The sequence below is a fragment of the Corticium candelabrum genome, chromosome 14 (assembly GCF_963422355.1).
Source record: "Corticium candelabrum chromosome 14, ooCorCand1.1, whole genome shotgun sequence".
NCBI classification, from domain to species: domain Eukaryota; kingdom Metazoa; phylum Porifera; class Homoscleromorpha; order Homosclerophorida; family Plakinidae; genus Corticium; species Corticium candelabrum.
The window spans coordinates 4,740,230-4,753,616 of record NC_085098.1 but is presented as its reverse complement, the minus strand read 5'-3'; the positions used below and the strand labels follow the sequence as shown (position 1 = coordinate 4,753,616).

The 13,387-nt window shown below is 42.6% G+C and overlaps 2 protein-coding genes across 2 annotated transcripts; one reads left to right on the top strand and one right to left on the bottom strand.

Annotated features, from left to right (window-relative positions):
* Positions 1-9,104: 9,104 nt before the first annotated feature.
* LOC134190326 (uncharacterized) lies at positions 9,105-10,343 on the bottom strand. Its single transcript, XM_062658780.1, has 5 exons — positions 10,203-10,343; positions 10,106-10,135; positions 9,905-10,023; positions 9,694-9,829; positions 9,105-9,638 (listed from the first exon to the last, which is right to left on the bottom strand). The coding sequence occupies exons 1-5, from the start codon at positions 10,248-10,250 to the stop codon at positions 9,105-9,107; spliced, it is 867 nt and encodes a 288-aa protein (XP_062514764.1). The 5' UTR covers positions 10,251-10,343.
* Positions 10,344-11,420: 1,077 nt separating this feature from the next.
* Positions 11,421-13,182, top strand: LOC134189691 (uncharacterized). Its single transcript, XM_062658044.1, has 5 exons — positions 11,421-11,547; positions 11,632-11,686; positions 11,762-11,879; positions 11,954-12,092; positions 12,152-13,182. The coding sequence occupies exons 1-5, from the start codon at positions 11,485-11,487 to the stop codon at positions 12,683-12,685; spliced, it is 909 nt and encodes a 302-aa protein (XP_062514028.1). The 5' UTR covers positions 11,421-11,484; the 3' UTR covers positions 12,686-13,182.
* Positions 13,183-13,387: the final 205 nt, after the last annotated feature.

The following is a 13,387-nucleotide window of genomic DNA, read 5'->3' as shown; positions in this document are numbered from 1 at the left end:
GTGAATAAGCAACGACACAAGCATCTTAGCTGCCCTCCGTTCCGGGCGAATTTTTTTGGGGACGAGGTTAAGACTCTAGGTCGCTGGAGCGAACGTGGTCTGTTCATATGAGGCTCGCGGTGCAGCTTTGATTTTCGGTAGTCAATGGACATGGACAATTACAACCGCGATTAGACGTAAACGAACTGCTGCCTTTTTGTGCATCTTTCGAGCAGTAACCTGCACTGTTCATTTAAAGGGCTCCCAGTTTTGAACGTCGCGTTGGCTGAACGTTGTTTTCCCGGCACAAATCGACTTCAAATGTATTGGATGGTAGGTAAAGTGATTTATAATTTATAAATGATTGTAATGATTACTGTGTTTTTGCGGTTAAACAAATTTATTTGATTTGAGATCTTTTTTTGGGTGCATGCATATTGCCTGGATTGAATTGTGCGGCAATATTTACACTGTTGCATACACTGCATACATCAAATTGTGTACTAGTTATTGCAAATCTATTTTATGTGTGCAATTATATAATATGCAATTAATAGTTAAAAGTGAAAGTATTCAGCTAACTTAATTCTATTTCACAGTACCAAAGTGCAAAGTATTCAGCTAACTTAATTCTATTTCACAACTACTAGTACCAAAAGATTTCTTAGAAGATGAACACTATATATACTATTAAATTGACAGCATATGATATATTAATTTTAATTATGCATTATCATTATGTAGTTGGTATAAAAACGTACATAAAATAATCTATAGACATTTTGATAACCATGACAAATCAGATGATATACGTTGGATATACTTTTTGCCATCTGGCATTATATTTTGAAATGCATATTGTGCCATTGGTCGTTATATGGTTGGCGACATGGATTACAATTATATATGTAATTTGTAGTGTGTGTGTGTGTGTGTGTGTGTGTGTGTGTGTGTGTGTGTGTGTGTGTGTGTGTGTGTGTGTGTGTGTGTGCGCGCGCGCGCGCGTGCATGTGTGGTGCTGTAGCTCAATTGGTTAAAGAGTGCGTTTAGAGAATAAAAACATCCGGGACCTTGCAGGGTTGCAGCTTCAAGTCAGTGATGGCGAGCTATGGCATAATTTCCCTAGGCCAGAAACTTGCACACAATTGCTTCTCTCGACTCAGGAGTATATATGAGTACCTGGTCATTGACTGGGGACATGACCGCTGGCTTGGCAGTAACATCATGCAGCAGACGGGTACGTGTGGGCCTTGCTGTCCAGTCCCAAAGCTGCGGCTTAGTCAGTGCCCCTGAATGACTCTGGCCAAGTTCCAGGTAGATTGTAGCGCTGGCCCTAAGCCTCCACGTAGCGCATGGAGGTCCTGTCTCTAGAGGCAGTGGGAGCTATCTCCGCAACTGACCTTAAGGTTGACGTCATTCACGAATGCCGTGGAGGGCTTGACATTTGTCCATTTGTCCATTTGTCCATTTTTGTGTGTGCATGTGTGTGCGTGTGTGCGCGTGTGTTACAAATAGAATTATCGAAGTAATGAATCAATAGCAGTCATAATTAGGAACGAAGTTATAGCAAATAGGAGTAGTATATATATATATATATATATATATATATATATATATATATATATATATATATATATATATATATATATATATATATATATGTATATGTATATGTATGTATGTATGTATGAATGTATGTATGTATGTATGTATGTATGTCTGCATGTATGTATGTATGTATGTATGTATGCATGTATGTATGTATGTATGTATGTATGCATGTATGTATGTTTTCGCTCAAAAGCAGGACTCATGTCTCACATGCGACACAAGAAACATTAAAGAGTCATCACTGAAATCAGTGGACATACCATCATGTATGTATGTATGTATGTATGTATACACCTTTGGGATAGAGGGTTATACAAGAGTAAATTAGTCTGTTTCTTGTGCTGCACTTTATGAACAGTTCTAATAGTTGCATTTGCAACAACTAGCACGAGCAATTAAATGTGCAGAAAATGCATGTATCTAGATACAGAGGATATACTGGTGACGCATTTTCTAATAACTGACTTATTTTACAAAAAAAATTATTTAGATGGTATTGTACACTTATTCTTAACTGAACAAATGACATAATACATTTTTATAGCAGACTGTATCTAGCAGACAATATATACAAGGGCATAGCTTATTATACTTTGAGGAGAATACAGAAGAGCTTCTGATTCCGTGCAAAAAAGTCTGCAACTAACTGATAGTTATCCATAATCACACGTTGAGAAATGTAGCGGCACACACATCTTGTTTCAGAAATAGTGTTTACATAACTGTGCAAGAATTAAAGACACAGTGATAGATAAACAAAGTGATAGATGGCAACATCAATATAATGTAACAGTACTTCTGACTATGTCAAATATTAATTAACTAAATCATCTTAGGTTGACCTGCTTGTTCAATTGTCTACCTCGTTATTTTACATGTCTCTGTTATGACTATTGTTACCACTTCCCAGCATTTTGGCAGCCTTTCTGTATACTTAATTTCAAAGACTCTTTAAGAGTGAGGCCTTTTGCCCAAATTTGATTGGGCTTTCTTAGTGGAATTACATAGCGGCTTTCTGTAACGTTTTCTTTGGACTTGAGGAGCATAGAACTTACGAGACGTCCTGCTGTGGTTTTTGTTTTGCTCTTAGATCCATACTTCCGTCTGCCAGTTGAGGTTGGTTGCACTGGAATTCGTTTCTCTCTTTGAATAAAGACACCATGGAGACGTATGGAATGACCGGCAAATATCCATCTAAACTGTTGTAATACGCTAGATAGTCAGGCAATAGATCTGGGGCCTTGGAGACTTTCATATTGCATGACAAATTTTTGCACACCATCTCTGAACTGCTGATCTTCAGAATCTAATTTTTCAATCATATCAGCTGTAATTGCTCTAAGTTTGGATTTCAGTTTTTGAGATGCTGATGCTAATGAGTTTGTTGTAGATTGGACGTCCGAGTCTTCATTTAGGTCATTGCACTTTAGATTGGTGTTCTGATTGTCTGTATGTAGCAGAAATTTTGCTGTTTATCTGGTTAAATCATGTGAGTCGGACAGATTTGAGTCAGTATCAGCACTGTCGTACGTTGCTTGATGAAGAGAAGCGTAGAAATTTATATCAGATTTGGCTTTTTCGCCATTTGCCAATTTAGCAATTCGGTGTCTAGCTGATGCATGTAGTGACGGGAAGCAGCTAATGTAGTAGCTTAGGGTTGTTTGGGGAGGCGTCTCGTGGGCGCCGGCACAGTGCGAGAGACTAAGTTTGTTTGGCGGGCTTTTTTGTGTTGTTGAGTTAGAGTGCTAATACACCAGTCTAGATACCACATATTGACGACGAGGCAAAAAACGAAACATGACATCGATGATCGGGAAAGTGGGGCCTTTGATGAAACTCAAGATGAATGGAAACACTACGTCGAACGACTAGGTTTAACTTCACGGCGAACAAGGTGACTGACAAAGACCAATGGAAAGCAATGTTGTTGAGCGTATGTGGCGCTCAAACGTAGAAACTCATCTGTAACCTTCTCGCGCCGCAGATCGACACCGGATGCAGTCGAATATGACGACATCATCAAGAGAGTCCAAGATCACGTAAAACCAAAGCCTTCTTTTATTCCACAACAGTGTAGATTTAACAGTTGTTGACGTAACAGGAAAGAAGGTGAGTCTGTGGCGGATTTCGTGACGGAATTGCGTCGATTATCGACAGACTGTGTCTTTGGGGATACTCTCTCAGACATGCTAAGAGACAGACTGGTGTGCGGGATAAATGAAGAGTTAGATTCAGCGGAGACTCTTGCAAGAAGTCAACTTGACATTTGAGGACGCCCTACAGATTGCCCGAGCGATGGAAACAGCTGGGGAAAATTAGCTAGAAATGCAACAAGGTGGTCTTACATCAACAGCAAATCAAGCACCAGTGGCAGTACATCAGACATCAAGTAGGAGGGACCATACACCAGAAAAGAGTAAGTATTCTCGTTGTTTGGGTTGGCATCTTTCCAAGCCATGCCGTTTCCAGACAGCAGAGTGTAGGAAGTGTAACAAGCGGGGCCATATCGCGACAGCGTGCCGAAGTCAGTCAAATCAACAAGGAGAATCAAAGGCAGCCCACCAAATAAGCCAAGAAGAGGATTTCCAGGAATCAGAAAAGATGTTAGAGACGGCAATGAAAGGTGTCCACATAGTGGGGCGTGGCAATGAAGTGAAGCCACTCGAGGTAGAAGTTGTGATTAATCAGCAGAAGGTGGAAATGGAGATAAACACTGGGGCAGCGGTAACTCTGGTGAATGAAGCTACTTTCAAGGCAATAAGGTCTAAGCGGAAGGCCCCCGGTTTGCGTAGGCCACAAGTACAATTACGGACATATTCAGGGGAATCACTAACTTTGGTTGGTAAAACAGATGTGAAAGTAAGATATGGACAGTAAGTGGCTTCCCTGCCATTGATCATTGTCAAAGGCAAAGGTCCAAATTTGTTCAGTAGAAACTGGATGCAGACCCTAAAACTGAAATGGGAAGAGATATTCCACCTCCATGTCACTGGTAGAACATCACACAAGGAAGAAAGGATTCAACATAAGGAGCTCATCACCAAATACCAGGAGGTATTCAAGGAGGAGATGGGACTACTGGAGGGAGCAACAGCATCGATAACAGTAAGATCAGATACCGCACCTCTGTTTTCAAGCCTAGACCTGTACCATATGCGTACAAAGAGCTAGTCGAACAGGAGTTGAGACGGTTGGAACGAGACTAAATTATAGAAGCCATTCGATTCTCTCATTGGGCTGCTCCAGTAGTACCGGTTCTAAAAAAGGACGGTTCAATCAGGATATGCGGTGACTTTAGGTTGACAATTAACCAGGCTGCCCCTTTGTGAGAAGTCCCCATTGCCAAAGATCAATGATATATTTGCCTCTTTAGCTGGAGATCAGTTGTTCACCAAGTTAGATCTGAGCCAAGCTTATCAGCATGTGGCACTTGATGAGACGTCGCAGAAGTACGTAGTCATAAATACTCACTTGGGGTTGTTCAACTACAAACGCCTACCTTTTGGGGTGGCCTCGGGTCCAGCCATTTTTCAAAGGGTAATGGACACTCTCCTTCAGGATATTCCCATGACAGTGGTCTATTTAGACGATATTCTAGTGACAGGAAGTTGTCTGGAGGAACACTTGCAGAACCTAGAAATGGCACTACAACGCCTAGCTAACTCGGGATTGCGAATAAATCTGGCTAAATGCGCGTTTTTGCAGAAAGAAATCAGTTACTTAGGCCATACTATCAACAGCCAGGGGCTAGCACCAGACAAGAAGAAAGTGATAGATATTCAAGCTGCACCTGAACTCAAAAATGTTACGAAATTACGATCCTTATTGGGTATGATTAATTACTGTGACCGGGTTTACCGAAGCTGGCTTCAAGGCTGGCTCCACAGTATCAGCTTTTGCGCCACAACGTACGTTGGCAGTGGAAAGATGAGCTTAAGAAAGCGTTCAGACGAGCGATGGAGGTTCTCCAGTCTAGCCAAGTGATGATACATTTTGACCCAAGAAAGAAAGTCATCTCAGCCTGTGATGCCTCACAGGACGGGGTAGGAGACGTGCTTTCACACATGCTAAACAACGGTACCGAGCGACCAATCGCTTTCGCATCTAGGAGCTTGGCTGAAGCAGAAAGGAGATATGAGCATATAGACCGCGAAGCACTCGCATTGCTGTTCGGAGTGAAAAAGTTCCAGCAATACTTGAGTGGAAGAGCATTTACAATCCTTACCGATCACAAGCCGTTGGTCTCGTTGTTAGGAGGGAATTAAGGCGTGCCGTTGATGGCATCAGGTCGCATGCAGCGTTGGGCAATAATGTTGTCTGGCTATCAGTATAAACTACGTCATCAACCAGGGACGAAAAATGCCAACGCCCATGCACTCAGTCGGTTACCTTTGTCTGTTAATTAAACCAGAAGTGACAGAGGATCCTAGTGAATTGGTACTATCACTGCACATCTTGGAAATGACCCCTGCCAGACCGATAACAACTGTACAACTTCGGCAATTTACAGACAGAGATGGACAACTGGCAACTGTCAGGCATTATGTGTTGAGTGAATGGCCGAGAGAAGTAGACTTCGAGCTCCGACATTACTGGAATCGCCGGCACGAGCTAAGTGTTTTGGGTGGTTGTGTACTGTGGGGGCCACGAGTTATTATACCTCAGAAGGCGTGGCCGATGGCGTTGGAGGAATTACATGTGGCTTACCCGGGGGTATCTAGAATAAAAAGCCTAGCAAGGAGTTACATTTGGTGGCCGGGATTGGATGCTGATATAGAGAAGATAGCAGAATCTTGCGTGGCATGCCAAGAGCATCAGCGGTCACCACCAAAAGCTCCTCTTTACCATTGGGCACAGCCAGAACGTGCGTGGTCGAGATTACATATCGACTTTGCTGGGCCATTCTTGGGGCGGTGGTTCTCTAGACTGTCAGATGCGTACTCTAAATGGTTGGAAGTAAAACCACTGAGTTCCCCTGCAACTGGACCTACCATTCGGGTGCTACAGCCTATTTTTGCGACCCACGGACTACCTGAAATCATGGTCAGTGATAATGGCTCGGCCTTTACGAGTCGAGAATTTGGGAACTTTATGAAGAGCAAGGGAATTGTGCATATTACAACTGCACCCTACCACCCGTCATCTAATGGGCTGGCTGAGAGGTTGGTTCAAACATTCAATGCAGCCATAAAGCGAATTAATAACGAACAGGGAACACTGGAAACGAAACTGGATGAATTTCTATTTCGGTACAGAATCACACCACACGCGACAACTGGCGAGGCGCCAGCTGTGATATTGATGGGATGGAGACCAAGAAGTTGCCTGGACATACTACATCCGGGCCTGGCGAGAAAGACAAGGGAAGCACAAGGGCAACAAAGGAAGGATCATGACAAATCTTGCAGTTACCGGAATCTGGAGACTGGGGAAACAGTGTTTGTGCGTAACTTTGGCAGGGGCCGGGATTGGTTAGCAGGCGTGGTTGAGAGTCAAACGGGACCCTTATCTTTCAGAGTGAGGTTAGAGGACGGACGGTTAGTCAAGCGGCACATGCATATGGATCACATTCGACAAAGAACGACCGAGACTAAAAGTTCAGAGGTACAAGCAATGATAGAGGACAGTCCCAACATTGGGTAGACCAACAGCAAGGAGAAGAGAGCACAAGATTGTCAACAGCAACAAACGCTCCGAATGTCACCGAACATCAGCAAACAGAACAAGCAGAGACCGAGGCTGATCAGCAATTGGAAATGAGAGCTGTCGACGTTCCGCCTGTCCTCCGGCGTTACGCACAGATTTCGAAGCCTCCCAGAAAGACTGGATCTGTAGTGTAGTAATGTGGAAGCTTAGAAAATTTAAAGGAAAGAGACGTAGTAGTTTGGGGTTGTTTTGGGGAGGCGTCTCGAGGCGCCTGCGCAGTGCGAGAAACTAAGTTTGTTTGGCGGGTTTCGTTGTGTTGTTGAGTTAGAGTGCTAATACACGAGTCTAGATACTACAGATTCAGCAACGTTGACAAGGCACCGCCGTTCAATAGGAATAATGCAGAAATCCTTGACGACATCAGAGACAAGCTGACTGGATGAGTATAAACTGGAAAAGGTTGATAGTAGAAAGAAAGAAAACTTGATGAGAAAAATCACCAACAGTTGACACCAATGCTGACAAAGCACCACCGCTCAATAGGGATAATGTAGAAATCCTTGACCACCTCAGAGACAAGATGACTGGTAAAGAATAGAACGACATAACTGAAGACATTTGACAGTGGAGAAGAAGAAAGAAAACAACATGACGAGCAGAATCACCAGCAGGTGTTACCAACGTTGACAAAGCACAGCCGCTCAAAAGGGATATTGCAGAATTCTTTGACAACGTCAAAAACCGCGGCCAACTGGTAAATCAGAAACGATAACTGATGAAACCGAATGACGAAAAAGAAGAAAAAGCGTAGAAATAAGTGAATTAGAGCCACAACCAAAAGGAGAAAACACCCAAAACACAACAAAGCGTTCATTCCAAGAAAGGGAGCCTTGACCACAAAAAGGACCGTCGCAAACTACCACTGCGGCCGAAGCCGCCAATGGCGTCCTCCAGATTTGACTTGTGCTTCTCTTCTCTCCTCGCAGCTGCAAACTGAACAGTAGAAGACATGGTCAGAACGATCATATATATACTTATCGTAATGGTCATGGCAGTGCATCCGTGGCTGCAATCCACTGGGGCGTTACGAGGCGTCTCGACTCTTTCGGTGAATTAGAAGACTTCAACTAGCCTCATCACGTGAAAATGCAAAGATATGTAATAGTTTGATAAATTGCGTGCTCAACGGCATAGCTATGGATCGAGGGGTCTAGGAGAGTAACTCATCTGACCAGTCAGTACACCTTAATTTTGCTTGCTAATAAAAACTGATTGACATCAATTTTGTCAATTGAAAGAGACTTGGCTTTTGATATGGCGCAGTAGACAAGTTTGCTGCAGTAGAAGTTATGATACGCAATGAGAATTTACGACATATCTAGTGACTTGATTGACATTCTGGTCTGATAGACCGACTGCATTTTGACTTATGAGATTATTAATTGACTAAGATACCCTTCATTTATGTAACGCCTAAAAGAGAGGTAAAATCTAATAATGGCGACTTGTGGGCAAGTTAATTAAATATATTGCAACACTGAGGCATGTCTTTACAATTCCTTTTTTGTTTGCACTACATGTCTGCTCAGTACACCAAACTTTGAGATCGAATGTTAAAAGTGCAGCTTTTCCAATCTCATTATCAAATATGCGCCAAGTGTTTCTGGATGTATATTAGTTTCGTTTTGCAATTGATTAGGCAAAAAAGCTGAAATTTGGCTGCATTGATATATTTGTTTGCGGCTCCTATGTTGTCAGTACATGTATAGAGAACAATAAAGCAAGCACAGCTACACACACGACAAGTGCAATTTGGACAAAAAAATTAGTCTGTTTAGTTCACAGCTTTGAAGTGTCTTCCACGTCAATCAACACAGATAGATGGCGACAGTCATTTGTGTCAGGGATTTAGTCGTTGATATTTGAGTGGGTAGAATGCAGTTTAGCCAACGGCAGTCTGTAGGTGGTGACCACGCATAGCGATCGGTGTCACAGTTACCTGTGTATACGCCGGGATTGTGCTTGTCAAACGATATTCCTGGTAAGGCGTGGCTTCCAACTTCTGGCTCCGGTGCGACGCCGTTGTTGCTTGTACAGTGGTCTGTTATTTTGATTGGATTGTTGAGAATAGCACCTCGCCATTGCGATGCCTTCCCCAGTTGAGGGTTGCGATCACCTCTGTAGGCGTAGACGACAGTTCCGTGATGATAGGCCGCTGTCACTTGCTCTGATCCTTCTATTGTGTCCTTCTTGGCTACATTACACCAACCGTCAGAGAGATCAATGCATGGCTTGTTGACTGTACTGAACGTGCGCATGTTGTTGTTTGGTGTAACCTGATAGTAAGAATGTTTCCATACGAGGGCACAACCATTGGGACGCAGATCGAAATCACAATAGATCTAGTATGTATAAATGTGTAAAACAAAACGTGAAGTAAAGATAGGCAATAAAAACCTGAAATGGTCTAATGGGTGTGTTTGTTAATGGTTTCATCCAGTATGTTCCACTTTCAGCTTCGTTTCCACGTAAAACAGAGCACGATTCAATAGGATTTTGGAAAGTTCCCGGCTTGTAAGTCGACATCATTGATCTAAAACATTAGTATTAACATTAATTTGTTATTTAATTAGATGAACACATCAAATCAAGTTGTGCATGATATTACCCAAAGTGAGTAAATGAGACACCATTACAGAGAGTGAGAAGTTTGCTGGTTGGCGAATAGTACAGGCTACCAGCATTGTCTGCATTACACGTTTGGGGCGATCGACCAATCTCTACAGCCTGCAACGAGGAGAGATATTGACAAAGAACAATCACAGTCTAGATATTACTGCATGCATGCATGCATGTGCATGCGCGTTACCTTGCAATCGCAATCACAAGCTCCGCTTTTCTGCGATAAGAAACGAGAGCTCATCACTTGGTAACGACACTGACATTCACATATAGAGTCTACTGACCAGCAGAAAGTTTACCAACAGAAGCAAACGAATTGTTGCAGTAAGCATCGCAATCGTCTCGACAAATAGACTCTAACGGCTAATAAACGCTTATAATGACTCGTTTACGGCGACGTTGTGCACCGGTAGCGCGACCAATCTGTAATGAGATTAGAGTACCGTGTTTTAAGATGAGTAGAGACACGAGAAGTCCCCGGATGCTGTGTACAAAAAACGGTGTCGTCGAGTTAGTTTGGGCTTAGGTTTGAACAGTCGTAAAAAGGCGATGACAATTAGGCACAAAATAGGCGTTCTTGGCTTCTTGTTAAGGTAAAATGCCATAATTTTGCCTAGGCACGTGAGTTCGTGTCGCGTTACGATCGATAACAACTAGCCCACCTTGCCTACAAACACACCGCACACGTGAGCTACTCATAACTGATCGTTTGGTTTGTTCACAGACGATACTATAAAGAATTCTATGAATAGACGTCCAGGGCTCCATTCGCTACCCACACTGGCTTGCGATCACACTGGACCCGTCTAACCAAACGCGCGCGTGTCTGGAATTCGAGGCATTGTGTGACCGTAGAGTCGCAGACGGCTCTGGAGTACCGCAAAGCCGTCACGTGCATACCTAAACGGGTCTGGTGTAACGCATAGACGTACACTAAAGATATGGATGGTTCTGGAATACCGCAAGCAAGAGGACCGTGGAATTTTAAGGCTTTAAATTAATTAATTAATGATTAACGCGAATAATTATATAAACTTCAAACTTAAGAGTGCACGTGTATACGAGCATAAAAATTTTGACGCAAGATCAACGATGCATTAACCGGTATAATGTTAGAGCTTGTACATATAGGTTAATAACTATATTAGCACGCTTTCAACTCGATCACATTCTTGTAGACTTCCGGCTCTGGTTATGTGGTTCGCGTGAACAATGGTCATGATCAGTTGAACACCTGTTAGAAAACAATTGATTAGCACGTTGAAACACGCCCACGTCGGTCAGATGGTAGAACTCGACTCGCATTTGTATATTTTTACACTCACGAGTAGTCACAACCAGCTGACCGAGTGTACTGTACTAACGTATTTGCGTATAGGCGAGTGTTAATGCTTATGCTTGCAGGCGATTGTAGACTATTGCGCCAAGGAAACGACCTCGTTTTTCTAGCTAATCTGTGAAGTAATGTGTGGCTGTTAGGTTCAACTTCAATTGACGTCATACTAATGATATACACAGTGTGTCCCCAGTTTACGTATTCATACGCGTAGTAGGAGTGTTGCTGACATGTACGTCTTTGATGTTCGAGCAGTTGCTCTATGCTTTGTGCTAGCAACTATTATTCAGTGGGTGAGATATCTTTCTCTTTACAAATAATTAAAGTGCCTGCGCGTGTAATGTTGTTACTAAGTACGGTCTCTCTGTTATCCGAAGAATTGTGTAACTGTTCAAAGTGAATCCGTATGTCCACAACGTACAGACAACAAGGAAAGTCACGAGTCATCGTCATTTTTCTATGTCCAGTAGACTAAGTATTCGCGTGATGTTGTTTTCATCCCGCAGGCGGTCATGGTCGGTACTTTACCTCAGACGTGTGATGCATCGAATGGTGGTGACCTGTACTATTCGCCGTCCACCAACCGTCTCACACTGTGTGATGGTTCATCGTGGATACATTTTGGGTATACATATATTAGTATATTAAAGTTATGTTATCGATAAAGACATAACTTTGTTGCTATAAAACTACATGCAGAATGTCGGTAAAGTCTGAGCTTGGCAGCTACGACAATCCGATCGTGTCTTGCTCTGTTCTACGAGGAAAGACGTCGACCGCACAAAGTGGAACATATTGGCTGAAACCACCGACAAGCAAACATTCCAAACCGTTTCAGGTTACTTTCACGTGACGTGTTATAATTACCACGCCTTACTATAGACTTTAATTTTTTAGATTTATTGTGATTTTGATTTGCGTCCCAATGGTTGTGCTCTCGTGTGGAAACATTCTTACTATCAAGTTACACCAAACAACAACACGCGGACGTTCAGTACATTCAACAAGCCATGCATTGATCTCTCTGATGGTTGGTGTAATGTAGCCAATAAGAACACAATAGAAGGATCAGAGCAAGTGACAGCGGCCTATCATCACGGAACTGTCGTCTACGCCTACAGAGGTGATCGCAACCCTCAACTGGGGAAGGCATCGCAATGGCGAGGTGCTATTCTCAACAATCCAATCAAAATAACAGACCATTGTACAAGAAACAACGGCGTCGCACCGGAGCCAGAAGTTGGAGGCCACGCCATACCAGGAATAACGTTTGACAAGGCAAATCCTGGCGAATACACGCTCAACTGTGACACCGATCGCTATGCGTGGTCACCACCTAAGGACTGCCGTTGGCTAAACTGCAATCTACCCGCTCATATATCAACGACTACATCCCTGACACAAATGACTGTCGCCATCTACCTGTGTTGATTGACGTGAAAGACACTTCAAAGGTGTAAACTAAACAGACTCATTTTGTCATAATTGCACTTGTCGTTTGTGTAGCTGTGCTTGCTTTAAGTTCTCTATATTGACAACATAGGAACCGCAAGCAAATATATCACTGCAGTCAAATTTCAGCTTGGCCTGATCAATTGCAAAACGATACTAATACATCCAGAAACACTTGGCGCATATTTGATAATGATATTGAAAGAGCTGCACTTCTAACATTTGATCTCAAATTTTGGTGTGCTTATCAAACGCGTAGTGCAAACAAAGAAGAATTGTAAAGACATGCCTCATTGTTGCAATATATTTAATTAACTTAAAGTTGTTGAGAAAATTGTCCTTAGTGACGTTCAATTTACGATACCGTAGACTATTATAGGGTAGCCAGATAAATATTAATCACGGTAATACAAACAGTAGAGTACTCACACTGTATAGGTAATAAAAATGTATTAGTTATATTTTATGACGGTTTTGCAAATAGATATATGGTGACTTGATCAGTGACTTTAGGTTATAATCCAGTATCCGTAGAAACGTCAAGCTGCTAAGCGTTTTGGCAAAAAGAAGCGTTACCAGAGCAGAAAGATCCTGTCGTTCTCATTCCATCCATCTGTAAGGGGGATATGGTCTGTCTACGGCCGGATATAATGAGAACGACAGGATCTTTCCGCTCTGATG

Excerpts from the sequence above, each read along its gene's own strand:
- LOC134190326 (XM_062658780.1), bottom strand. The coding sequence starts at position 10,250 with ATGCTTACTGCAACAATTCGTTTGCTTCTGTTGGTAAACTTTCTGCTG. Across the intron at positions 9,830-9,904 it reads GTCTCATTTACTCACTTTGG|ATCAATGATGTCGACTTACA; the intron begins GTAATATCATGC and ends CTAATGTTTTAG. Across the intron at positions 9,639-9,693 it reads CACCCATTAGACCATTTCAG|ATCTATTGTGATTTCGATCT; the intron begins GTTTTTATTGCC and ends TATACATACTAG.
- LOC134189691 (XM_062658044.1), top strand. The coding sequence starts at position 11,485 with ATGTACGTCTTTGATGTTCGAGCAGTTGCTCTATGCTTTGTGCTAGCA. Across the intron at positions 11,548-11,631 it reads TAGCAACTATTATTCAGTGG|AATTGTGTAACTGTTCAAAG; the intron begins GTGAGATATCTT and ends TGTTATCCGAAG. Across the intron at positions 12,093-12,151 it reads AACATTCCAAACCGTTTCAG|ATTTATTGTGATTTTGATTT; the intron begins GTTACTTTCACG and ends TTAATTTTTTAG.